This window comes from Dasypus novemcinctus, chromosome 18 (genome assembly GCF_030445035.2).
Source record: "Dasypus novemcinctus isolate mDasNov1 chromosome 18, mDasNov1.1.hap2, whole genome shotgun sequence".
In the NCBI taxonomy this organism is placed as follows: domain Eukaryota; kingdom Metazoa; phylum Chordata; class Mammalia; order Cingulata; family Dasypodidae; genus Dasypus; species Dasypus novemcinctus.
Genome location: NC_080690.1, coordinates 21,856,565 through 21,881,625, shown reverse-complemented (window position 1 = coordinate 21,881,625; position 25,061 = coordinate 21,856,565). Strand labels below are relative to the sequence as shown.

The following is a 25,061-nucleotide window of genomic DNA, read 5'->3' as shown; positions in this document are numbered from 1 at the left end:
ACAAAATTCAGAAAACAGTAATACATGAATCTATAGATAATTTGAAAATGCAGAACAATAGATGAAGAAAACTAAAATCACTTGACTTTACTTCCCAGAGAACTATTGTTACTATTGGGTGAAATATCTTCTAGTATTTTTTTTCTGTGATTATCCATCCTTTTTCAGAAGTATCCTTGAGATCATATTCTTTGTGGTTTGTAACCTGCTTCTTTTTAATAGTGTCCTCTTTTGTCAACTAGTCTTAGAAGACATGCTTTGGGGATGCTTAAGTAGTTTCCAGAAATATGGCATAGTGGATAAGATCACTGACTCTCATGATAGACTGGGTTTGATTCTCAGCTTCATCATTTACTAGCTATTGACTTTGGGGAAGTTAGTTAACTGCTGCCTTGGTTTTCTCATCTGTAAAATGAGAATATCACTAGTACCTATCTGAAAAGATTGTGAGAAATAAATGAGGGGAGAAAGACTGAGAGGTGAGGAATTTTCTTGTTTGCTTTTTGTTTATTATTATTATTGCTATTACTGAAATAATAAAAATGCTGTAATAATGATTGAAATGGCACACAATTATGTGATTATACCAAATACCACTGATTGTGCACTTTGAAAGAATTGTGTGCTTTATTAATTTGTACCAATAAAATTGATTTATTATTTTAAAAAGAAGAAATAAGGGAAGCCGATATGGCTCAAGTGATAACGCCTCTGCCTACCATATGGGGGGACCCGGTTCTATCTCTGGGGCATCCTGAAGAAAAAGAAGAAGAGAAAGTGTGCCTGTGTGGTGAGCCAAGTTCCCGCATGGTGAGCCAAGTGTGTGTGTGGTGAGCCGAGTGCTGGTGCGAGTGCCCGCATGGTGAGCTGAATGCCCATGTGAGTGCCTGCATGGTGAGCCAGTGCCTGTGCCATGAGCCAGTGCCCACACAGTGAGCAAGTGTCCACATGGTGAGCCGAGTGCCCCTGCAGCAAGCCGAGTGTCTGCGTAGTGAGCCAGTGCCCGTGCAAGTAAGTCACACAGCAAGATGATGACACAGCAAAAGAGAGATGAAGGAGAGAGTCAGGGTGGCGCAATTGACAGGGAATCTCTCTCCACATCAGAGGTCCCCAGGATCAAATCCCAGGGAATTATAGGAGAATGATGAGAAGACAAAAAGATAAATAGATACAGAAGATCATACAATGCATGGATACAGACAGGAAAAACAGCAGGGGAGGGGAAGGGGAAGAAAAATAAATAAATAAATGAGGGATGCAGATGTAGCTCAAGTGGTTGAGTGCCTGGTTCTCATGTACTACTTCTAGGTTTGATCTCTGGTACCCCTAAAAACAAAGCAAACAAATGAAAAAGCCACAGGGACAGATACAGGACATTGTTTATCCTGCCATAACCCACTGGATAGATTGGGGGAGAGTGAACTACAATGTAAACTATGGTCCATGCAGTGTGGCAGTGCTCTAGAATGTGTTCACCAAATGCAATGAATGTGCCTTACTGATGAAAGGGGATGTCGATGTGGGAGGAGCGGGGGATGGGGTGGGAGTAGGGTATATGGGAATCTCTTATGTTTTTTAACGTAACATTTTGTGTGATCTATTTATCTATTTTTTAAAAAGACAATAAAATAAAAAAAAAAGAAAAAACCAACTCTTGCTGGGGAGTGGATGCAGCTCAGTTGTTGAGTACCTGCTCCCCATGTATGAGGTCCGGGTTTCAATCCCTGGTAGCACCTTAAAAAAAAGAAATAGATGAATCAGTACAAGTATAGTGATTCTCCCTGTCTGGCATATAGTTAAGTACTCTACATTATTATTATTATTAATAATATAAATAATGCTGCTGTGGGAACGTTTGTACGTAAATAATTTTCTGAGTATTTGAATGTTTTCTTAGGATAGAGGGAAATCCCTGTGTCTAAGGAAATAAACCATTTTAAGGCTTTCCATGTGTTGCCCAGTTGCTTTCTAGAATGTTGTGTCATTTTGTGCTTCTATTGTAGTTGTCTAAAAGCACCTGTGCATGGTTACATGCTAGCCATAGGGTAAACTCCAAGAATAACGAAGTCAAAAGGTACTTTGGTATATAACTTCTGATATAGAGAATTTAAAAAAAAAAATTGGAGTGCAATTCATATAATAAAGGAGTTTTTTATTTTGATTTCTCAAATCTTTTGTTTTTCCTTTATGATTTTCTGCATTGTTTTTATGCCTAGGAAGCCCATCCCTGTACCAGGAACTGATCTTTTGATTGGAGAGAGCCTGACCTATTAGAAATGTGAAATCATGGTATCTCATGTCTTCTTCATTCAACATGTCCTTTTACCTAGATGACTAAAGATCTGAATTTCTGCAGGCCTTCTGTCGCAGAAGCCCAGACTTTTCGAGAGGCCAGACCTGAGGACAGGAACACTTGTCAAAAGACTTCGTCATAAAACCATGTCCTGTTATAACCAACCGGGCTTTAGGGTTCAGTTCACCTCTCTTGTTGGACCTTAGGTTGTAGAATCTGGCTGATAGATCATCCTGCGGAGCTGGGACATGCTGAGAGGGAGTCTCCTTGGGTACAGTTAGCAGTGGAAGCAGCCTGCTCTCGAAAGACATAATTAGAAGAAACCAATTTATTTGTAATTAGTTTTTTAAAAAAGCATAAAAAACATAAAAAGCATAAAAAAGATTTGCACTGAATCCAGGGTGAGGATTGGGTAGAATAGGTGAATTAAGTTAGTATTGAAATTGGGACATGAGAGGAGTCTTGCTTGTTGGTTGGGAGACTGCATAAAGACGTTTTAGCCAGGCTTGCTAGGCAATTAAAGTTCCATCTAAGAAGGAAAAGCCTGAGAAGTCACTGTATAACCACCTTTTAGGCAGAGGCTGCAAGCTGGTGGCCTATGGGCCAGACTTAGCCTCAGACATATTGGATTTGGTTTGCAGAGCGTTCTAAATAATTTTGAGGTAGTTGCTGACATTTGGAAATCAGGACTTGCCCTTTCTTTTGAAAACTCAAAAGTTCTGGCAACCCTGGACCCAAATTCCTGCTTGACACAATCAGAAGTGGTAGATGCTCCCTTTAAATGGGATATATACTCTCCAGTCCTCTATAGTCCTTCTATTCCCTCTTGTTTCATACCCAGATTTTCTTGCCTTTGCTCATTGTATTACCTTCTTGGTTGCTGGAGACTTGAGTTTTCAGATCCTGGCTTTCAGGCTGCCCTCCATACCAGTTTCAGGTTACACAGCAGGGAGATCGAAGCAGCTTTTATGGAATTTCAGGTTTTAGTTCCTCATTATCTTAGAGCAGTGGTTCTTAACCAGAGAAGAGTTTGCCACCTATGGAATATTTGGCAATGTTTGGAGACATTTTTGGTGTCATAGTTGTGGGCGACATTGCAACTGGAATCTAGAGGACAAGGATTCTGCTAAACATCTGTAGTGCACAGGACAGCGCCCCATAACAAAGCCTCATCTGGCCCATAATGTCAGTATTGCTGAGGTTGAGAAATTGTCATAAGACATGCGCTGCTCATGTGTGTTTGGGACCTTGGAATCTCTGGTTGGATGGAACCTTGGGTTATTTAGGGTTTGTTACTAATTTCGGGGACTATAGGGAGAAATGACAGTCCTTAAGGTACATAGCTTCTGTCTGGCCAGGTTTTCTCTGTATCCTAGGTGTCCAGCATTGTCAGAGTACTTGATTTGATTGAAGAGGGGGTATTGTTTCTGGCTTGGTGTTTTAGTCCATTTGTCTTTCTGGGCTTAGACTAAGGGATCCTCCCTGTTGTGTGGGCTCACACACAGCATTTGCCTTGAGTACTAGCTGTGAGGGTTCAGAGCTTATGCACAATCTCCAGAGCCCTAGGCCTGCTCAAAGCTGAGATTTTGTTCTCCCTGAGGGTTTTTTGGTTAGGCTGACAGTGAGCAGGAGGAGGAAGACAAAGTGGGGGGAAACTGCCAAGTCTGAGACTGGAGATGACTGTGTAAAGAAACATTGTGTGATGATGGACTCTGCATATCTTTGTATTGTCTCCTGCTGTCTTGGACTCAGGCCTGGTCAGGGTTCTGAGTAGGAAGGATACTTCCCCCTACTTTGGTCTTTTGTTAATTAATTAATTAATTAATTAATTTTTAAAAAGATTTATTTATTTATTTAATTTCCCCCCCTCCCCTGGTTGTCTGTTCTTGGTGTCTATTTGCTGCGTCTTGTTTCTTTGTCCGTTTCTGTTGTCGTCAGCGGCACGGGAAGTGTGGGCGGCGCCATTCCTGGGCAGGCTGCGCTTTCTTTTCACGCTGGGCGGCTTTCCTCACGGGCACACTCCTTGCGTGTGGGGCTCCCCACGCGGGGGACACCCTTGTGTGGCACGGCACTCCTTGCGCGCATCAGTGCTGCGCATGGCCAGCTCCACACGGGTTAAGGAGGCCCGGGGTTTGAACCGTGGACCTCCCATATGGTAGACGGACGCCCTAACCACTGGGCCAAAGTCCGTTTCCCTTTTGTTAATTTAATGTGACATAGGCCTAGGGTGAATGGGGTCTTTTTTTTCCCTCTCCCCTTCCCCACCCCAGTTGTCTGCTCTGTGTCCATTCGCTGTGTGTTCTTCTGTGTCCACTTGTATTCTTGTCAGCAGCACCCGGAATATATGTCTCATTTTTGTTGCATCATCTTGCTGCGTCAGCTCTCCATGTGTGTGGCGCCATTCCTGGGCAGGCTGCCCTCTTTTCGCGCTGGGTGGCTCTCCTTACGGGGCACAATCCTTGTGCGTGGGGCTCCCCTGCGTGGCACGGCACTCCTTGCATGCCTCAGCACTGTTCGTGGGCCAGCTCATCACATGGGTCATGAGGTCCTGTGTTTGAACCTTGGACCTCCCATGTGGTAGGCGGACACCCTATCTGTTGGGCCAAATCCGCTTCCCTTAATGTGGTCTTTTTTTTTTTTTTAAAGATTTATTTTTATTTATTTCTCTCCCTTTCCCCTCCCCCACTCCTACCCCAATTGTCTCCTCTCTGTGTTCCTTCGCTGTGTGTTCTTTTTTCCGCCTCTGTTGTTGTCAGCGGCATGGGAATCTGTGTTTCTTTTTGTTGCGTCATCTTGCTGTGTCAACTCTCTGTGTGTGCGGCACCATTCTTGGGCAGGCTGCACCTTCTTTCACGCTGGGCGGCTCTCCTTACGGGGTGCACTCCTTGTTAGTGGGCTCCCCTACACGAGGGACACCTCTGCATGGGACGGCACTCCTTGCGTGCATCAGCAGTGCACATGGGCCAGCTGCACACTCCTTAATGGGGTCTTGACCTTAGTTACTCAAAGAACTTTGGCTCTAACCATATATATATATAGTTTCAATGTTTTGATAATAAGACTAAAGGTTAAAAACATGGAGGGTATTAAAAAAGGTATGTACATTACATGCTATTACACATTCCTGGAAGTAGCTACTGATTCTGGGATCTCCATTTGCAAGGGTTTACCCCCCCTGGATTTTTGTAGAGCATTTTCCTCCTAATAGATATGTAGGTTTTTTCCCCCTTTTTCTACTCCCCTCTAACCTCCCCCCCCCCTTTTTCTTTTGTTATTATTTAACATTGCATTTCTCTGTCCTTGAATGCTCCTTGGTAATACCCAGCCTATTTGTGGGAGGAATTGGAAGATTTCTTTCCCCTCCCTGTTGCCTGTGAGGAGAGGGAGCTATGACTATCAGCATAGCTAGGACTACAACTTCAGTTTGCCGGGCCATCTTTAATCAGGAAGAGATTATAAGAGGTAGAGATTCAGGTCTGTCAGAGGACATCCTAACCCAGGATTAGTTTGGGTTGCAAACAATGGAAAACCCAAAGCAGCATGGCTCAAACATGTTGGCATTTATTTCTCTCATATGTTAAAGGTAAGAAGTGTGGGACTGAAAGGACAACTTCATAAATTCCTTTCTTCTGCCATCATCAGCATGTGGCTTCTTCTTGGTGGTCCAGGATGCCTATTCAAGCTCTAGCCGTCATGCCTGTATTGTAGCTGGCAGGAAGAACAAAGAATGGCATACCCTTCCCTTCAAAGATATTTCCAGTCTTAAATGAAACATTTGCTGACTTCCCAGGGCCAGAACCTAGTTAGACAGCCATACCTAGCTGCAAGAGGGGCTAGGAAATGTCATCTTTATTTTGAGCAAATGAAGTTCTATTACTAAGGAAAAAGGGAAGAACAGATATTGGAATTTAAGTAGCAGCCTCTACCACAGAGGTATCTGGGGATTTGTTTCTGCTTTGGGCTTGGGGCTCTATCTGCTATTGTGAGTACACTTTTTCCCAACAACACGTCCCCAAAGAGCCTTGAACACTTTCACATGAATCTCACACTCATTGGTATAGACATATCGAACAAGGAAATGAGATCAGGAGAAGAGGGAAGGGCTGGATGCTTTAATAAAGCACCTATTGTTGTTTTGGTTTGAGTCCTCATAGAGCCTGTGATGAGTTGGATGGGACTGGGAGATTCTGGGAAGCACAGAAGGGCAAGGATCAAAAAATGAGGTTTTGTTTCTTAATTAGAATCAGAAAACAGGGGACCTGGCTTCTTGGTAGATTCTTGGTAGGTTCTCAGAGCTCTCTGCTCTCTGATAGGGCTGAAACTAGGTTGAGGCAAGCCTGAAGCCTGGAGTGTAACATGTAAGGAGGCACTCACTATCAGGTTCATGTAAGTGGTCCCCTGAGAGTGAGTGCCTCCTTCAATGTTGTGCCCTAGGCACCTCAATTGCCTCATCAAAGTCTTGGCCCAGCTCTCTAGCTACAAATTGTTAAAAGTTAACCTTTTAATTTCTAAGAAGGCACATATTCATATGGTAAATAGGCCAGAGTATAAAAAACATACATACAATAGAAAAAGTCTCTTGTCTCTTCAGACCTTTAGTCTTCCTCTCCAGAGGAAACTACTATGACTAGGTGCTTTTGTATCTTTCCAGCTGGTCTGTTGGAAGGAGCTCTGCAGAGACTTCCAGGAGGTGATGCCTTCATTCATTCATTCATTTAGCACATATTCATTGAATTTCCCCTGTGTGCAACGTTTACTTCTGCGCAGAGAGGGCCAAGCCTTAGGGGAGATCTGTAGTGGGTCGAAGGGAAGGAGAAGGAGCAGAGGTGAGGAGTTCCTGATGTGGGGATGTGGGGATTAGCTTCTCTTCTCCTTATGGCAGCCACACCTTGGTCTTACAAATGAGCAGCACAGTGAGCACAGTCAGAAAATTGCTAGACTCTCTCCACATGTATGTTCATCTTGTTGCCTTTCTCTCTTTTCCCCTTCTTTTTTCTATATGTCTACTTGTCTCTGTCTCTCCTGTTTCCTTTTGTCTTCTTCTCTGTCTCTGTCTTTGTTTTCCTTTGTATTTCTGCATCTTCCTTTGTCAGTCTGTTTCTCACAGGGTGCAATCCCTCTTACTTCTGCTTTTCTTTGTAGTCCTCCTTCCTTCCTCTGGTTATTTGTAGTTGCTATTCCTCTGTCGTTTATGCTTTTGGGTGGTTTTGACTTGATGTGACTCTCAACTCTGTTGGCTGCTACTGTTAGATAGATTCTCTTAGTACTCTGATTCAGTGTTCCTGGGAGAGGCAATATAATATGTTCAGCTTGAGTTCAGTGTTTATCACTGGCTTGATCAGCTGTAATAGAAAAAGGGGAAGCAATTTGAAAGAAGTGACTGGGGAGGCACCTCAAAATATGCTTATTGTGTTGCACAGGGTTCTGTGGATTACTAGTGGCTACTAACTAGATAAACCTTATGTTATCTGATTTAGGATTAGCCCCACATAGTGAATTTTTTTTTTAATTTAAAAATTTATTGAGGTATATCACTTATACATAAACATACGTAAACAATAAGTGTATAGTAAAAGTTGTGAACTTACAAAACAAACACGCATAACATCATAACAGTTTGATAAGGTTATGAATTCCAAAAAATAGATATTGGATTATGTTTGTGATCTGGTCTGTACCTGGGTGTGATTGAGTTATGATTGGGACTTTGATTGGGTCACGTCATTAGGGCATTGAGTACCCACCCCTTGGTAAGTGGGGACTCACAGATAAAAGGCATGGCAAAGGACAGAGTTGGACGGTTCTTAATGTTGGAGTTTTGATATTGGAATTTCATGTTGAAGCTGGAGCTCTGGGAAGTGAGGAACCTGAATCCAGAGTGAAGCAAGACCCTGGAAGGGAAGAACCCAGGAAGCCTGAACCCTCACAGGCATCAGCAGCCATCTTGCTCCAACATGTGAAAATAGAGTTTGGTGAGGGAAGTAATTTATGCTTTATGGCCTGGTATCTGTAAGCTCCTACTCCAAATAAATACCCTTTATAAAAACCAACCAGTTTCTGGTATTTTGCTTCAGCATCCCTTTGACTGACTAACACAAACATCTAGGATTTGTTGTCTTGACTCCTTCATGTTATCTGGAGGCTTATCTTGTTCCTTTAACTGGGCCATAGCTTCCTGTTTCTTGGTGTGGATTGTAATTTTTTGTTGGTGTCTTTTCATCTGGCTTACTAGAGTATTCTGGGTACAGTTTTTCTCTTTAGTTTAGGGCTTCATGCCCTTTCTCCCTTGCTGGTTGTGCAGTAGGAGCCAAGGTTGTAATTTGTGCTCTAAGCTGTGGAGGCTCAAGCTGCCCTTATTGTGCAGGGGCCAATGAAGCTTCTCCCAACTTTCTCCTTTGCCAGGGATAGGGACACAGTTGTGTGGAATAATCCAGATCATGCAGGCCTAGACCATAGTTGCCAGAGAGACTAGTGAAGTTTCACGTCCATTTCTCCCCTGTCTGGGGTGGGGATGGATCTGTAGGTGTGGGGAGGAATCTATGCAGTGCAAAACAACCACAGTTGCCCCATAGACTTCCGATTTTCAGTCTGTGCCAGCCAAAGGTACCTGCAGTTGCTGGTGCAGGGCCCGCCAGCCTCCTCCCTGCCAGAGGTGGGGCTGAAGCCTATTCTAGGGCTACAGGCAGATGTGAGTTAAAGAAACTGGTTTCTACAGTCACCGGGATTTTTGGTCAGCCCGGCTTCCCCTCAGGCTGGGGGCGGAGTCAAATGTCGGGTCACTGGCCTCTTTCGGACTTGGGCAGATTCACACCCCAGCTGTTCCCAGGGTTATATCTTAGCCAGCTGGGTTTACCAATCAGAAATCAAAATCAGCAGCCAACCGTCTCCTCCTCCCCTGTTTTTGGGAAATGGAGCTTTCAATTCTAGCCACAGAATAGCTCCAGGAATGGCTAGTGCTGCCAGAGTAGGATAAGCACCGGCCTCCGCAGCTTCTTCCCTGCTGGAGGTGGCACTGGGGCCTAGGCTAGAGCTGCCATCTGACCTGGATGGAAAGAAGCTGGTCCCTACCAGCACTGGGATTTTCAGTCTGCCCGCTTCCCTCATGCCAGCACGGAGTTGAGATGGTGGCTACGGGCCTCTTTCTGACTTGGACAGGCTCAAACTTTAGCTGTTCTCAAGATTACATTTTAGCCCCTTGAATTTACTCATCAGTAGCTGAAGTTGGTGCCCAACTGTCTCTTCCTCCCCCATTTTTGAGAAGTGGAGCTTTCAATTCCAACCGTGGAACAGCTCCCAAGGCAGCTTGTGCTTCCAGTGGAGGATAGGTACCAGCCTCCATGGTGTGGAGCCCTCTACTTACGAGTCTTCTCTGCAGATGGGCAGTTTCCTCCTTCCATTCCTTCACGTATGTTGCAGGATGCTCTTCTGGCCTCCTGGAGCCCCCAAACAGGTGCTTCAGCTAGCTCCACATAGTTCTGGGTGTTTACTAATTGCCCTGTAGCAGGAGCTGACTCTACGAGCTCCTTACTCCACCACTATCTTGATGGCTGTCCCTATTTTTTAAAATTTCTTTTAACAGTACATTGTAGTTGTTTTTTTTTTAAGATTTATTTTTTATTTATTTCTCTCCCTCCCCCCCCCCAGTTGTCTGCTCTCTGCCCATTTGCTGTGTGTTCTTCTGTGACAGCGTGTATCCTTATCATCGGCACTGAGAATCTGTGTTTGTTTTTTTTGTTGCATCATCTTGTGTCAGCTCTCCGTGTGTGCGGCGCCATTCTTGGGTAGGCTGCACTTTCTTTTGCGGTGGGCGGCTCTCCTTATGGGGCCCACTCCGTGCGCATGGGGCTCCCCTACACGGGGGACACCCCCGTGTGGCACGGCACTCCTTGCATGTATCAGTGCTGCACATGGGCCAGCTCCAATTGGGTCAAGGAGGCCTGGGGTTTGAACTGTGGACATACCATGTGGTAGGTGGACGCCCTATCCATTGGGCCAAGTCCACTTCCCTGTAGTTTTTTTTAAAATACAAGTGCTTTATATCCTTAATTAAGTTTATTCCTAAATATTTGATTCTTTTAGTCACTATTGTAAATGGAATTTTTTTCCTGACTTCCTTCTCAGATTGTGCATTACTAGTGTCTTTTTAAGCCTGTTTCGTCTGATACAAGTATAGCTACTCCAGCTTTTGTTTGTTTGTTACTGCATACATGGGATATCTCTTGCCAGCTTTTCACTTTCAACCTATTGGTATCCTTATGTCTAAGGTGAGTCTCTTATAGATAGCATACAGTTGGCTCATATTTTCTTATCCACACTGCCAGTCAGTGTCTTTTGATGGGGGAGTTTAATCCATTAACATTTAATGTTATTATTGTAAAGGCAGTTCTTATATTTCATCTATTTTGATGTTTGGGTTTTATCTGTCATATTTTATTTTCAGCAATCTTTTGAGACTTTCACTTTTACTGATATAATCTTCATTTCTAGACTCTCTTCCAAGCCTCTTTCTCATATCTTTTCAAACTGAAGCACACCCTTTAGTATTTCGTACAAGGCTGGTTTCTTTGTTATAAACTCTCAGTTTCTGTTTATCTCTGAATATTCTAAACTTGTCCTCATTTTTGAAAATAATCTTGCTGGATATAAGATTCTTGGCTGAAAGTTTTTCTCTTGCAGTATCCTAAATAGATACCACTGCCTTCTTGCCTCCATGCTTTCTGATGAAAAATCGGCACTTAATCTTATTAGGTATCCCTTATATGTGATGCATTGCTTTTCTCTTGCTGCTCTCAGAATTCTTTATCTTTGGCATTTGACTTTCTGATTAGTATGTATCTCAGAGTTGGTCTATTTGGATTTATTTGGATGGGAGTATGTTGTACTTTCTGGACAGAGATATCTTTGTCCTTCAACAGAGCTGGGAAATTTTCTACCATTATTTCTTCAGATATACTTTCTGCCCTTTTACCTTTCTCTTCTCCTTCTGGGACACCCATGACATGTATGTTTGCATGTCTCTTGCTGTCATTTAGTTCCCTGAGAACTTGTAGAATTTTTTCCATTCTTTTCTTTATCTGTTCTTTTGTATGTTCGATTTCGGAGACCATGTCTTCAGGCTCACCAATCCTTTTTTCTGTCTCCTCAAATCTGCTTTTATATTACTCCAGTGTATTCCAGCCCCCCCCCCCCCCCCCCGCCCCATGGCTCCCTCATCTATTTTGCTCATTGTGTATGTGTGTGTTTTCTCATTGTTTGTGCTCATTGTCTGCTAGTTGTCTGCTTGTTGTCTTTTTGTCTTCTTTAGGAGGCACTGGGTACCGAACCTGGGGCCTCCTATGTGGGAGGTGGGTGCTCAACTGCTTGAGCCACATCCCAATAGTGTGATCTTGAGTCACTTTCCATGTTATCTATTTGTATTCAACTTGAGCATGCAGCGTGGAGTGCTCTACTCACAAATCTTCACTGTAGATGTGCAGTCTCCTCCTTCTGTTCTTTCAGGGATGTTGCAGGATGTTCTTCTGGTCTCCTGGAGCCCCCAAACAAGTGCTTTAGATAGTTCTAGGTGATTACTAATTGCCCTGTAACACGAGCTGACACCATCTTACTGGTTGTCCCACATAGTGAATTTTGATCTGCAGGGAAGCTCCCTAGAATAAATGATCTGCCTGCAGCATGCATTCCTTTGGGCTTCTCCCTTTCTCTGTGGCCATTGCCCCACCCCTAACCCTCACCTCATATAATTGACTAATAAGCACCTATCTCATTTGCCATTATATTGAGTGAAAGCTCCTGAAGCACAGTAGAGGCTGTTTAGCCACTTGTGTTTATTTTTGCAAGATGGCCCTGAGCACTCCTTTGCATTTGAGTGAAAGAAGGGAAAGTTAAGTGAAAGTCATCACCATCTTGATCATCAGTTCTTGTCTTGACTTGGCAGTGGAGCTTAAGAAAACAATATACTTTTGTTGCCTTCTGAGAATTTGTGACCTCCCTGGGAAAGCATTGCACCTGAGGGAGAGTCCTACTTAAGACAGGTGTCCACAGACCATAGAATTCAGGGGAGAAAGAGCTCAATGAGGGACTGGCTGGTTTATTTGGGGCAGGTTTTTTTTTGGGGTGAGGCAGGTTTTACAGAGGAGGTGGGGACTGAACTAGACTGAAAGTGAGATTTGGTGTTGTCTATGGCAGGAGAAGGAGGGGAGGACATTTTTTAATGTGTGTATCTGGCACCAGGAAGAACTCTGACTGAAGGAGAGTGTGCACAGTCAGTAGGAATAGGTGGAGATGGCCTGGAGGATGGACCTGAGAGAATAAAGATATGTATAGCATATAAAAATTCTATTTTTGGAGACTAGAGGTAGTGCTTACAGGTGTCGTTGTGTCCCTTTTTGCTCAACTTGAATACCATTCTATGTCTTCACCATGGCTCAGAGCAGTTACAGGGCCCAAATATCGCTGAGGTATGTGAGGAGCTGGACTTAAAGCCAGCAGTGCTGACACAGACCTAGGGAAACTCAAGTGAGCCCACTTCTCCATGGGCTTCACTAAGAATTGAGATAAGAATGGAGGTGGGAGAAGAGTCAGTGGGGTCCCCATGAGCTTGGGCATAGCATTTAGCCTCTCTAGGCCAACCTCAGTTTCCAGTTTCCTCATCTATGGGGAATTAAATAAGAGAATGTATATGAAAATATCAGACACATAACAAGCCTTTTTTTTTAACACTAAACATATAAAACCTTGTCCCTTTAATTGCTATGTGTCCTGCCACCTGCATTTATTTATCCTTTGGCCTCTATTGTTCCCACGCTCTAACTTGGCCATAGAGAGGTCTTATGCCTCTTGTGGTTTGGAACCTTGAGAGTCTGGGTGGGGAGGAGTAGGTAAAGTAAACTATTCCTTCTAGATCTAACCTTTAAACTCATCGCTATATTCCATTTTACTAGTAAGGGAAACTGACATTATATTGGGATTCACTTTACAGGAAGTTTTGGGTCACAGAGTGGTTCGACAATGGCGGCGGAGGAATACTGGTATGGGATGTTATTGACAGGCTATATAGGGTTGACAGGGAGTTATACAGGGCATATGTCCAGGGTGCATGGTAATGTTTAGATATACTCATAGTGGAAACAGTTAAAAACAACAGCCGGGGTGGGTACTGGGTTCCTGGCCGGGGGCTCTGTCGTGGTCCCTAGGGGAGCAGCGGCAGTCCCCCAGGTGCAATGGTAAGAACCAGGAAGGAATGAGGGTCCAACAGTGGGCTCCTGATACTAATGACTATGCTTATGAACCTATACGCCTGCAATAAGAACAAGGCCTAGAGCAGCACTGTGCCTGGGAGTTTCCTCCTGACAGCCTTCATGTTACTCAAATGTGGCCAGTCTCGAAGCCAAACTCAGCATGTAGATGCAGTGCATTCCCCCCAGCATGGGACATGACACCCGGGGATGAGCCTCCCTGGCACCGAGGGATCACTACCAAATACCAGCTGAAGATGCAACTAGAAAATGACCTTGAATTAAAGGTTCAATGCGGATCAGCAGAATATCCCTGTCTACATATAATAACATGACTTTAAAATGCTGTTTGACCTAATGTAAGGGGGAAATGGAAAGGAGAAATGAGTTTATATGGCTACGAGTCTCTAAAAATGAGTCTGAAGGTTGTCAGAAGGATTGCCCTTATGCACAATTGAGCAGAGTCTAAGAGACAGATAAAGTAGATACAACCCCAGGTATTGGTTCTTTTGAGGGAGAAAGAGACCCACGGGTCCTATGGTCATGTCAGATGGCCCTTCTTTGGAGCTGGTGTTTCTGCGTGATGGATCTGGACTCAGATGGGATCTCTTTTCACAAGACTTTCATGCTACTTTACTGGAATTGTAGTTGGTGTTGGGGTTTAAGATATATTTAGGGGATTTGAATCTCTGGACTGACAATATGTAGCCAGGCCCTGAGCCTCAACAGACTTCAGCTCCTACACTCTGATTTATTGGACTTACCCCACTCAGCTAACATGGAGTTGAAGAAGGTCAACCACCACACCATGGAGCCTAGAGTGCCTACAACTGAAAGCAGGAGGATTGCATCCAGTATCCATGTGGAATCTAAGCCCCCACTTGACATAGATGTGAAATGGACACAACCAATCCAATGTCCACAGAGAAAATGTGGCATTGGTGTGGGAAGGGTGGCCATGTTGGCTGCTGGGTGCAGGGAATGGGAGGAAGAGATGAGATGGGGAGGCGTTTTCGGGACTTGGAGTTGTCCTGGGTGGTGCTTCACGGACAACTACGGGACACTGTAGATCCCCCCAGGGCCCACTGGATGGAACGTGGGAGAGTGTGGGCTATGATGTGGACCATTGACTATGGGGTGCAGTGATGCCCAGAGATGAACTTACCAGGTGCAATGGATGTGTCATGATGACGGGAGAGAGTGTTGCTGTGGGGGGAGTGGGGGGTGGGGGCGGTGGGGTTGAATGGGACCTCATATTTTTTGAATGTAATATTTTTTTAAAAAATGAATTAAATAAAAAAAAAGAAAAGAAAAAAAAAAGTCAACCATTCCTAGGCCTGGGTTGAATTTCTAGAGTGGTTCTGGATATCAGAATGTATAAATGAATATGTGTTAATGCATGCATTTGTTTCTTTATTTGTCAACAGTGACCGGATACTCATGGGTGTTCTTAGCTGGGTTGGGTGACTGGTATCCTCCCATTTGCCTATTCTGGTTCTCATGATACTTTAGCCCCTGCACTTTAGGCAGAAAGAGCAGAAATGATGCTCTTGCTGAAGAGAGGTCAGGCCTCAATGCCATCAGCTCAGTCCTGCCAGTGACTTTATTATCTCCCCCTTGTTTTCCTCCTAGGTCTGCTGACATTTGTGAACTGTGCCTATGTCAAGTGGGGCACGCGTGTGCAGGATACATTTACTTACGCCAAGGTCCTAGCGCTCATTGCCATCATTGTCATGGGCCTTGTTAAACTGTGCCAGGGTAAGAGGGGCCTGCGATGGGAAGGAGGGTGGATACCTCCAGGAGCTCCCCTAGATTCCCTGAGGAGGAAAGAGTTAGCTCTACTGCTCAGCTCTTTATGTACACGTTAGAGTGTGTCAGTGAGTGTGAAAGATTGATTCTTGGGCTTCTTGGGCCAGGCTGGCCAACTGGCCATGAGTCAGCCCCTCCCTCAAGGTTGCTCTCACTTTATGGACACTGGGAACAATTTCAGGAAACCAGCCCAGGTCCTAGGAACATTTGAAGCTTGGGTGGTAAAAATAATTGATGGGACTAGAGTGAGCCCTGCCCTTAGTCCTGTTTTTTTGGTCTGTAGAAAGACTTGGCCCTCCTTGAGGGTGTATGGGGGGGCGGGGTATGGAAATGGGTGGTTATTTTGTATCCTTTACTTTTTGTATCCTTTACTATCCTGAGTCAGAGCAGGCTGACAGTGAGGGTAACAGGCCTACCAAGGTCTCAAGAGCCCTTAGAGAAGCCCTGAGGTAGCCTTGGCAAAGGATTTCATAGCCATTTAAGAACCCAGGTGTCTAGGTCATCACTTCCCACAGGTGGCTGTGTTTACAATCTAAAATCTAAAAAAACTATGTTTTTAAGAAGTGCCCTGGGTGATCCTTGAGCAACTGGTCTAGGACCTTTGTGCAGAGGCCCTCCTTAGGGTTAGCACAGCCAGCCGCCAGGATGTATCTGGAGTCTTAGGAGCATTTGGGGGTCAACTGGGTAGTTATGTAATCCTCTCTCAAGATATATGCCTTAGGGAACCACCGCTGGGTGTGATGATGACTCCCGTGGGTGATAGGGTCTCTATTTTTCCTTTTTCTTGGCTGCACACCCTTTTTTTGCCACATTGAGAGATCTATGCTTTCTGCAGGAGGTGACAGCAGGCTTTCTTGGAAGCCTGGGTCTTGTTTAAAACCCATGTGTCCAAAAGACTCTCAGGTGTGTGGTTCTTGGAGGCCTCCAAGGAGAATGGCAGGTGCCTGGGCCTGGGCTACCTGGGAAGCAGAGCCTCCTGAACCCCAGACTCTGGGGGGTAGTGGTGGCCCAGGTCTTGCTCAGGCCAATGAGGATAAGAAGACCCCAGTTCCCTCTTCAGCTTGGGGTTTCCTGCCCTGAACAACCATAGCCTCTGCAAGTAGAGCAACAAAGTTCTCTTCACGGGACTGATGAACTTATTTGTAGAAATTGTGCTCTGAACCAAGAAAGACCTCCACAGGAAGGTCTGGTTGTTAATGAAAAATGACTACTTCATGAGAAAAAAGTTCTTTCTAAAATAGATAAAGGGCTGTGGCCTATTGTAATGTTGCTTGTAGGAAATGGAAATTCATTAGGCCTTTGTTTTTCTGAGGTTCCCTAGTTTTACTAAAGATATGTGAACTTTTCTGAGGGTGTTGGGGTAGTAAAGTGCTGGGAACTGGTGGTGATTGTTCTTCTGGTGTTAAATTATGTTTTTTTTTTTTTTCTCTTTTCCCTGCCCTCTTGTTTTGCCCTTCTTTCCTTGTTTCTCCCTGTCTTCCTCTCCCTATTCCCCTTGGATCCATCTTTCCTTCCTCTTTCTCCCCTCCCCCCCATCCTTCCCCTTCCTCTTCTCTTTATACTCTTCATCTCTTCTTCTTCCTTCTCCTCCTAACCTCCTCATTCTCCCTGAACCATCCCCCTGCCTTTGCCCTCACAGGACACTCTGAGCACTTTCAGGATGCCTTTGAGGGTTCCTCCTGGGATTTGGGAAACCTCTCTCTTGCCCTCTACTCTGCCCTCTTCTCTTACTCAGGTTGGGACACCCTTAATTTTGTAACAGAAGAAATCAAAAACCCAGAAAGGTAAAGGTGGGATCACACTCGCACTCCCCAACTTGACTGGAACTCCTGCTGATAGTGGGTACACTTGCCCTTTCCCCTCCTCTCTCCTTTTCCCTTTCTCTCATCCCCACTCCTCCCTACTCCCCTTCCTCCAGCTAGGAGGCATTGGGGGCTCAGGTGGGAGTGAGTGAAGGTGGGGAAAGCCCTTAGCTCCTGCCCTCATGTTGACACTGGAGGATCCCCAGGGTCCTTCCAGGTGGGTAGGTCCTGTGGTGGTCAGCAGCAGACCCAGCTGGAGCTAAGGTGTTACTACCTTGCATTCTGGTACTGAGGCTGCAGCCTGAGGAGCCAGAAGCTTGTTTCGGCCAACCAGGTCCCCAGTCTGGCCTCCAGGCCCTAGGGAACACTGCTTCTGTTCGTCCCACTGTGGTGAGGAGCAAATGTTGATTGTGAGCTATCTTCACAGAGAGGGTCATATTTATTCTCTCTCTCTCTGTCTCTCTTTTCTGTCTCTCTCTGTGTCTCTCTGTCTCTCTCTGTCTCTCTGTCTCTTTCTCTGTCTTTCTTTGTCTCTCTCTCTCTTTCTCAGTAGAAGGAGCCCTGGGGCATGGGACACATACCCACCCTAGGCCACATGGGTAAGAGGAGTCAGCCTCAAAGATGCAGACCATTTACCTGTAAAATGTCACAAAAATCTCAGTGGAGAATGGGTGAAGTTTAACCCCAAGGAGAGGCTGGTTCTAGGCAGTCCTTTTCTCACTTTTCCTGACAGAAATTTGCCACTGGCCATTGGGATTTCTATGCCAATTGTGACGCTCATCTACACCCTGACCAACGTGGCCTATTACACAGTGCTGAGCATTTCAGATATCCTTGGCAGTGATGCTGTGGCTGTGGTGAGTCTCTTGGGATCCCTGTTTGCCTCATCATCTCATGATACTCAGCCTCTGAATGGCCTGACCTCTCTGCAGTCACTCCAGCTCTGCAGGGTGAGGTGATGGGCCTCGGTCAGAGGGGTGGGCTGCCCAGCAGAGACTGCATTTGTCCTGAAAGCATACATTCAGGAGGCTTATGAGACCATGATCTGTGCTGAGTGCCCCTTCTATGCTCTGCCTCCAGACATTTGCTGACCAAACGTTTGGCATGTTTAGCTGGACCGTCCCTATTGCCGTTGCCCTGTCCTGCTTTGGAGGCCTCAACGCATCTATCTTTGCTTCATCAAGGTACTGTGTCTCTGCTTCACTGATAACAGACTGCAATATTTAATACTCTGGGGTTCTTGGTGAGCCCGTAAGAGGCCCTCTTCTCCCTTCTCCCTCTCTTAGGCGTAAAGAATATGTGTATGTGCGTGTGCCTGCATGTGTTTGCCTTTGTGCTCCTCTTTCCATCTGGGGTGAAGGCAGGTTGGTAAGGAGTGCAGGAAAAGAAGGCAGTAGCTTGGAGTTATGCTGCAGCTCCCCGCTTCCCCAGTATTCATTCCTTTAACATGAATGATTGTTGGGTACTTGCTCTATACCAGATACTGGCACTATATACAGGATGACTCTGCCACTCACATCACAGATAATACAGAGGCCGTCGTAGGCTGATCCTCTCTGTGCAGACTTATCTATAAGAGCATTTGTCCTTCCAGTTGTTTCGGAGAAAGGGACAGTTCCTCCTTTCCAGACTGACTCATCTACTAAGGCTTAGTGTTCCAGCACTTCCCTACTTCTTCAGCACTTTTCTTCCTCAGTTGGCCCTTCTCTTTGATGGATGTTTAATTAGAGCCAGCTCTCATCTCCTTTTACAAAAGTCACAAAACAACTTTTCACATCTTTCCTCTTTCCCTTATGGGATACACTTCTTGAGAGAGTAGTCTACATTTCAACTTTCATTCATTTTTCCACTTGTTGTAATTTGACTTTTTTAAGGGTACCAATCATGACCTGTGTAGACTTCTTTCAATCCTTGTCCTATGGGACCTCTGAATCAGGTGACACTGACCATTTCCTACTTCTGAAACTATTTCTGTGGCTTCTGTGACACTCTGATACCTGAGAAGAAGCCTTCTTTCCTTCTCTCACCCTGAAAATCTCGGTGTCTTCAGGACCCAGGAGTGTTATAGGCATTCAGTAAATATTTACTACATGAACAGATTGGAAGTGAATAAAATTAATAGTTTTGTCCTATTCATTCTTCTTACTGGTTTTGATACCCCAGTTCAATTACTTGATTTTTCCCTGGGGCAACCAAAGTCATAGAGTTTAAGACCTTGTAAAAGAATATGGGGTCATCTTTCACCTCAGCCTGGTGTGGTCAAGATTGCTCCTGATGTGGCTTTTCACAGGATGTCCCCCCAGCTTGCCCAAAACATGATGTTTCCCATAGACTCATCCTTGCTGAAGCCTCAGAATATCCCAGTTGTCCTGAAATAAATCCTTAGATAGTAGGTGCAGGAAAGCAGATTTGGCTCAACAGATAGAGCATTTGCCTACGATATAGGAGATCCAGGGTTCAAACCCAGGGCCTCCTGACCTATGTGGTAAGCTGGCCCATGCACAGTACTGCTGCATGCAAGGAGTGCCGTGCCACGCAGGGGTGTCCCCTATATTACAATGAGTGTGCCCTGCAAGGAGAGCCACCCTGTGCAAAAAAGTGCAGCCTGCTCAGGAGTGGTGCCATACACATGGAGAGGTGATGCTGCAAGCAGACAGAGAAAAACACATACAGCGAATGGACACAGAACAGACAACGTGGGGGGCCAGGGGAGGTGAGGGGAAGGGGAGAGAAATCTTTAAGAAAAAAAAAAGGATAGTAGGTGCATTCTTTTTTTTTTTTTTTTTAAAGATTCATTTATTTATTTAATTTCCCCCCCTCCCCTGGTTGTCTGTTCTTGGTGTCTACCCGCTGCGTCTTGTTTCTTTGTCCGCTTCTGTTGTCGTCAGCGGCACGGGAAGTGTGGGCGGCGCCATTCCTCGGCAGGCTGCTCTTTCATTTCACGCTGGGCGGCTCTTCCTCACGGGCGCACTCCTTGCGCGTGGGGCTCCCCCACGCGGGGGACACCCCTGCGTGACACTGCACTCCTTGCGTGCATCAGCACTGCACATGGCCAGCTCCACACGGGTCAAGGAGGCCCGGGGTTTGAACCGCGGACCTCCCATATGGTAGACGGACGCCCTAACCACTGGGCCAAAGTCCGTTTCCCAGTAGGTGCATTCTAACATTGACAGAATGGGGATGGGGTGGGATAGGGGACCACTAGGAGAGTAAGAATTTGGACCTGCACATGAAGGGGACTGCCTGTGTTACTTTCTTAACTTATGCCTTATTACCCATCCAGCTACCCTTTGCTTTGTACTTGACACTTCTGCCTCACTTATCCATTATCCCCATCCAACATCCACTCTACCATATTTCTCATTCTATCTAGTACAAATTATTGGACCTCTTAAGCAAACTCCAACATCTTTTCCTATAACACCTTTCCTGGTGATATTATCTTCAGTGATTCCACCTGTCTGATTCACAAGTACCTCAGACTTAATATGCACACCACATGTGCTCGGCCTCTTGGTATCTCCCTTGATTTTTCCCTTGGTACCCAACCCTTTTTCCTAGCTCAAACACACACACACACACACACACATGCATACATACACTCAGGATCACCAAATTCATTGCTGTTATCACACTGTCTTGTTTTCTTCTCAGCCAGGGCTCCCAGTCTCATTTAGGCCTCCTCTCTCATAAGACATTTGTGGGTGAACTTCCTGTTTGACTTTCCCCCTTTACCCTAACCTCTCTCCTCCTCTAATGTGGCCTTCAAGATGCCACCAGAGTCTCAGGCATCAGATCTTGTCATGGCTTTACTTCAGAGCCACAGATGGCACCCAGTGTTTGTTTAGACTCACAACATGGCCTTGTATCCAGGTTCTTCCCAATACTCTCTCTGCACACACCCTATCCTAGATCTACAGGTGTTCTGGCACCAACCTTCAAAGTGGCCACACTCTTTCACACCTCCAAGCCCTTTTTTTCCTTTGCACATGCTTGTTCCCTACCCAACCACTCACCTTCTGGAAAACTCCAACTCTTCTTCCCAATCAGATGTGATCACCACTTATGAAGTTTTTTGTTTCCCATGCCTGGTGAGTTCTACATGCTCCATGATGCTGCTGACTACTCTGGGTGGTGTTTCATTCTTCCACTGGTCTTTTTCTCAGTCAGTAGAGCTCTTTAGGTACAGAGCAGAAGCCTGCATTGTCTCTTTGACAAGGCCAGGCTTGCCCTGGCCTATCACCTATAGGGAACTCAAGGAAGACAGATGGAGGGCACAAACAGAAGTCTGACAGGCCTTCTTTAAAAAGCCCTTGTATTAGGTATGAAATTTGTGGGGTGACAGCGTAGGGGTATTCCTGGTGGAATGGATTGGGGTGCCAGTGGGTGATGGTAGGGTGAGACATCTATTGGATGATAGTGAAGTATTGATGATTGAGAGAAGTGGGAGTGTCCTTGGGTGATGTTGGATTCCATTGCTGAGGAGGGTAGGGGTGTCTGAATGACAGAGGGGTGTGAGGCATTCGTGGGTGATGGTTAGGTATTGAGACAGTTGTGGGTAAAGGGGGGATAGATGGGGCTGAGGATCCATAGAGAATGTGGGATGCTTCTAAGAGATTGCCCCTGTTTTTTTCTGGTACTCTGAGCATAGTTTGTCTGAGTGATGGGTGTGGCTGCATGGCTGTGTAAAAAGATCCTGCTGACATATTTGTTGTCCTTCCAGGTTGTTCTTCGTGGGCTCCCGTGAGGGCCACCTCCCGGACCTTTTGTCCATGATCCACATCAAGCGTTTTACACCCATTCCTGCTTTACTGTTCAATGTAAGCTCTGCTCTTGAGGGAGGGTGGGCATTGGGTGTGTCTGTAGTGTTCCTTCTACTGATGAGAACTGTTGGGTAGGAGCTATATCAGCTTCTTGAGATATTTCCTGGGCACTTAGTGTCTTCCTTTTTCTTAAATATTTTAAAAAATTATAACATTTGGACATATTCATATAGAGAAAGCAAATCTGCAAAATAATAATAAGGGGAATGTAAGCTCTATCTTTTCTTTTATGGTAGCACTTTCTTTTCCTTCTCTTTCTTCCTATTATTCTTAGCTCTTTTTTAAAAAGAAATTCTTTTTTTTTTTTTTTAAAAATGTATTTTTATTTCTCTCCCCTTCCCCTGCATTGTCTGCTCCCTGTGTCCATTCGCTGTGTGGTTCATCTATGCCTGCTTGCATGCTTGTGAGGCAGCACTGGGAATCTGTCTTTTTTTGTTGCGTCATCTTGCAGCATCAGCTCTCCATGTGTGTGGTACCACTCCTGGGCAGGCTGTGCTTGTTTCATGTGGTGCGGCTCTCCTTGAAGGGTGCACTCCTTGTGCATGGGGTACCCCTATGCTGGGGACACCCCTGCATGGTATGGCACTCCTTACACGCAGCAGCACTGCGTGCGGGCCAGCTCACCACATGGTCCATGAGGCCCTGAGTACAGAACCCTTGACCTCCTATATGGTAGGCGGATGCTCTATCAGTTGAGACACATGGCTTCCCCTTAGCTCCTTTTAAAATAATTATATTTAGAAAAGCCAGGCCACTTGTACACAAGTACCCTGGGGGCCTCCATTCATATATAGATATCATAGCTTTATATGTTTATTATCATTAGTATGCAAATTTTCTGGTAGATGGCAGTAAAGTGTCTTATTTCAACAAAATCAGTAAATTATGAGAGTATTCTGACAGAAGGAAGGAGTCTTGAAGAAGGACTACCTTTTTCTAATTTTCACAAAGACATTAAGGGGCTAAAAGGGACCCTGAGAAAGGCCTTCTTCCAAAGTGTGAAAAAGCAGTTCATTTTTTTTGTCTGGTTCTTTTATGTGTTCCTTGTTTATGTTTCAATTTTGGATTTATCTGGAATATTTATTTTGGTGTATGAAGTGATGTGGGGATCAACTTATTTTTTCCTCAGATGGCTAGCCAGTTATATCAATATAATTTCTTGAACAATCCATTTTTCCCAATTCTTACACTTTCATCAGATAAAAATAATATCTAATTTTTAAGATACTTAATGTGTGCCAAGTATAATTTTATGCCTTTTAAATGTATCATATCTCAATTAATTCTCATCATCAGTGCCAAGTTTCATTTTTTAGCTTTATAGTGAATATCTCAAAACTGAAGAGTGAAGGTACTTCATCTTTAAATTCCCCACCCCATTCCCTGGAATTTTCCTGGCAACTTATGTAAAGTTTATGTGTCTTAGTGGACTTTGTTAGCATTTTGTCAAAATTACAGAAAAACCCTCTTAATATTTTGATTGGGACAGCATTGAATTTATACATTTAGAGAAGATAAAACATTTTATCTTTTAAGTGGTCCACTCCTGTTTTCCCTCTCATTTGAGGCGCCTCCCTTCTCTCCCCTGAATGGGCTCTTTTTTGTTGTAAAGTATTTACTGATAGTCTGAGGTGAAAGAATAGATAGGAAGAGTACTATGCTCTTGAAGTTTAGCAAATCTGAAATTGTCCCTGGACTCTAATCCCTGGCCTCATGTCCTCTAGAATTCTTTTCTTTCAGAGGGCAAATTCTGTCACATCTCTTTTCTGAGGGAGTATGGATCTGACTTGATAATCTGCATTTCTAAGGTCCCAGGACAGTGAGTGGGTCTTCTGGAGGCATTTTCTCCCAAATGTGTGCCAGGCACCTCTAAGGACCTCTCTAAAGCACAGTGTGCTTCAAATTGAGGTTGGTGCACTGCAGTAAGGAGGGCCTCACTGTCTGTCATTAGAAGGGGAAAGGGGTCTGGCTTGTTTCTGAAATGCTTGCAACAAGAAGGGAGGTGTTGTGTGTAGCAAAGGTCCCAACAGAAGAGCTTGGAGAGATGTGACTCCTTGAAGGTTAATGTGGAGAGCAGACCTGTCTGATGTCAAGGGGTCACTGAAAAGATCTGGAAGTAATCCTGTGAAGCTAATCAGCAATCAGCAGATCTGGTGCTGACTGCTGGATGGTAGAGTCTCTTGGGGTGTGCTGGTGATGAGAACACTCACTCTTTACCCCTTACCCCCTGCCTGTCTCCCAGTGCACCATGACCCTCATCTACCTCATCGTGAAGGATGTTTTCCTGCTCATCAACTACTTCAGCTTCAGCTACTGGTTTTTCGTGGGCCTATCTGTAGCTGGACAGCTCTACCTTCGCTGGAAGGAGCCTGAGCGGCCCCGACCTCTCAAGGTCAGTGACTTGGAGCCAATTAGGAGGGATGGGTCATTAAACCAGGTGCCTTCTTGCCCATACCTATTTCCTTATTCCACCCTACCCTAATATCTCACCTCCTCCATTTTAGCTGAGCCTGTTTTTTCCCATTGTGTTCTGCCTATGCTCCATGTTTCTGGTGATTGTGCCCCTCTTCAATGACACCATCAATTCCCTCATTGGCATTGGGATCGCCCTTTCTGGAGTGCCTGTCTACTTCGTGGGAGTTTACCTGCCAGAGTCCCAGAGGCCACTCTTTATTCAGAATGTCCTGGGTGAGTTTCTCTTTGCCCCATCACTCTCTTGCTATGTGTGTGTGCACAGAGGTGGGGATGGTAGCTAACAGCTTCCCTCCATACTGGTAATTTGCATAAGGCCATGAGACCTGGCTGTCCCACATGACCTCTTCCCTTTAGATTTTCACATGGTCACTTTAGTACTAACTTTAGAGTCCTATATTGGGGTTAAAGCACTACCTCCTGAGAAGGGCAATCCACCTGGAAAGATGAGGGGTCATGCATTAGACTCTGGTTGTGCAGGGGATGGAGGACAGTGAGGCTTGTTGCGGGTGATGGGCAAAACTTAGCACATGGTACCCAAGGGACAGGGGAGGAGAGAGCCACGGAAGTGTTTTAAATCAGCCTTATGGTATTAGATTGGGACTGTAGCTAAATGATAGTTTGCTAA

The 25,061-nt window shown here is 45.1% G+C and overlaps 1 protein-coding gene across 2 annotated transcripts in view; it reads left to right on the top strand.

The window, feature by feature from the left end:
* SLC7A6 (solute carrier family 7 member 6) overlaps positions 1-25,061 on the top strand; it is a 46,733-nt gene that overhangs the window by 16,434 nt on the left and 5,238 nt on the right. For both annotated transcript variants that reach the window (XM_023589139.3, XM_023589141.3), the window contains exons 3-9: positions 15,160-15,285; positions 16,976-17,120; positions 17,872-17,995; positions 18,219-18,322; positions 21,862-21,958; positions 24,204-24,353; positions 24,466-24,649. In XM_023589139.3, the coding sequence (XP_023444907.1) occupies positions 15,160-15,285; positions 16,976-17,120; positions 17,872-17,995; positions 18,219-18,322; positions 21,862-21,958; positions 24,204-24,353; positions 24,466-24,649 (930 nt within the window). The remainder of the gene's footprint in view (positions 1-15,159; positions 15,286-16,975; positions 17,121-17,871; positions 17,996-18,218; positions 18,323-21,861; positions 21,959-24,203; positions 24,354-24,465; positions 24,650-25,061) is intronic.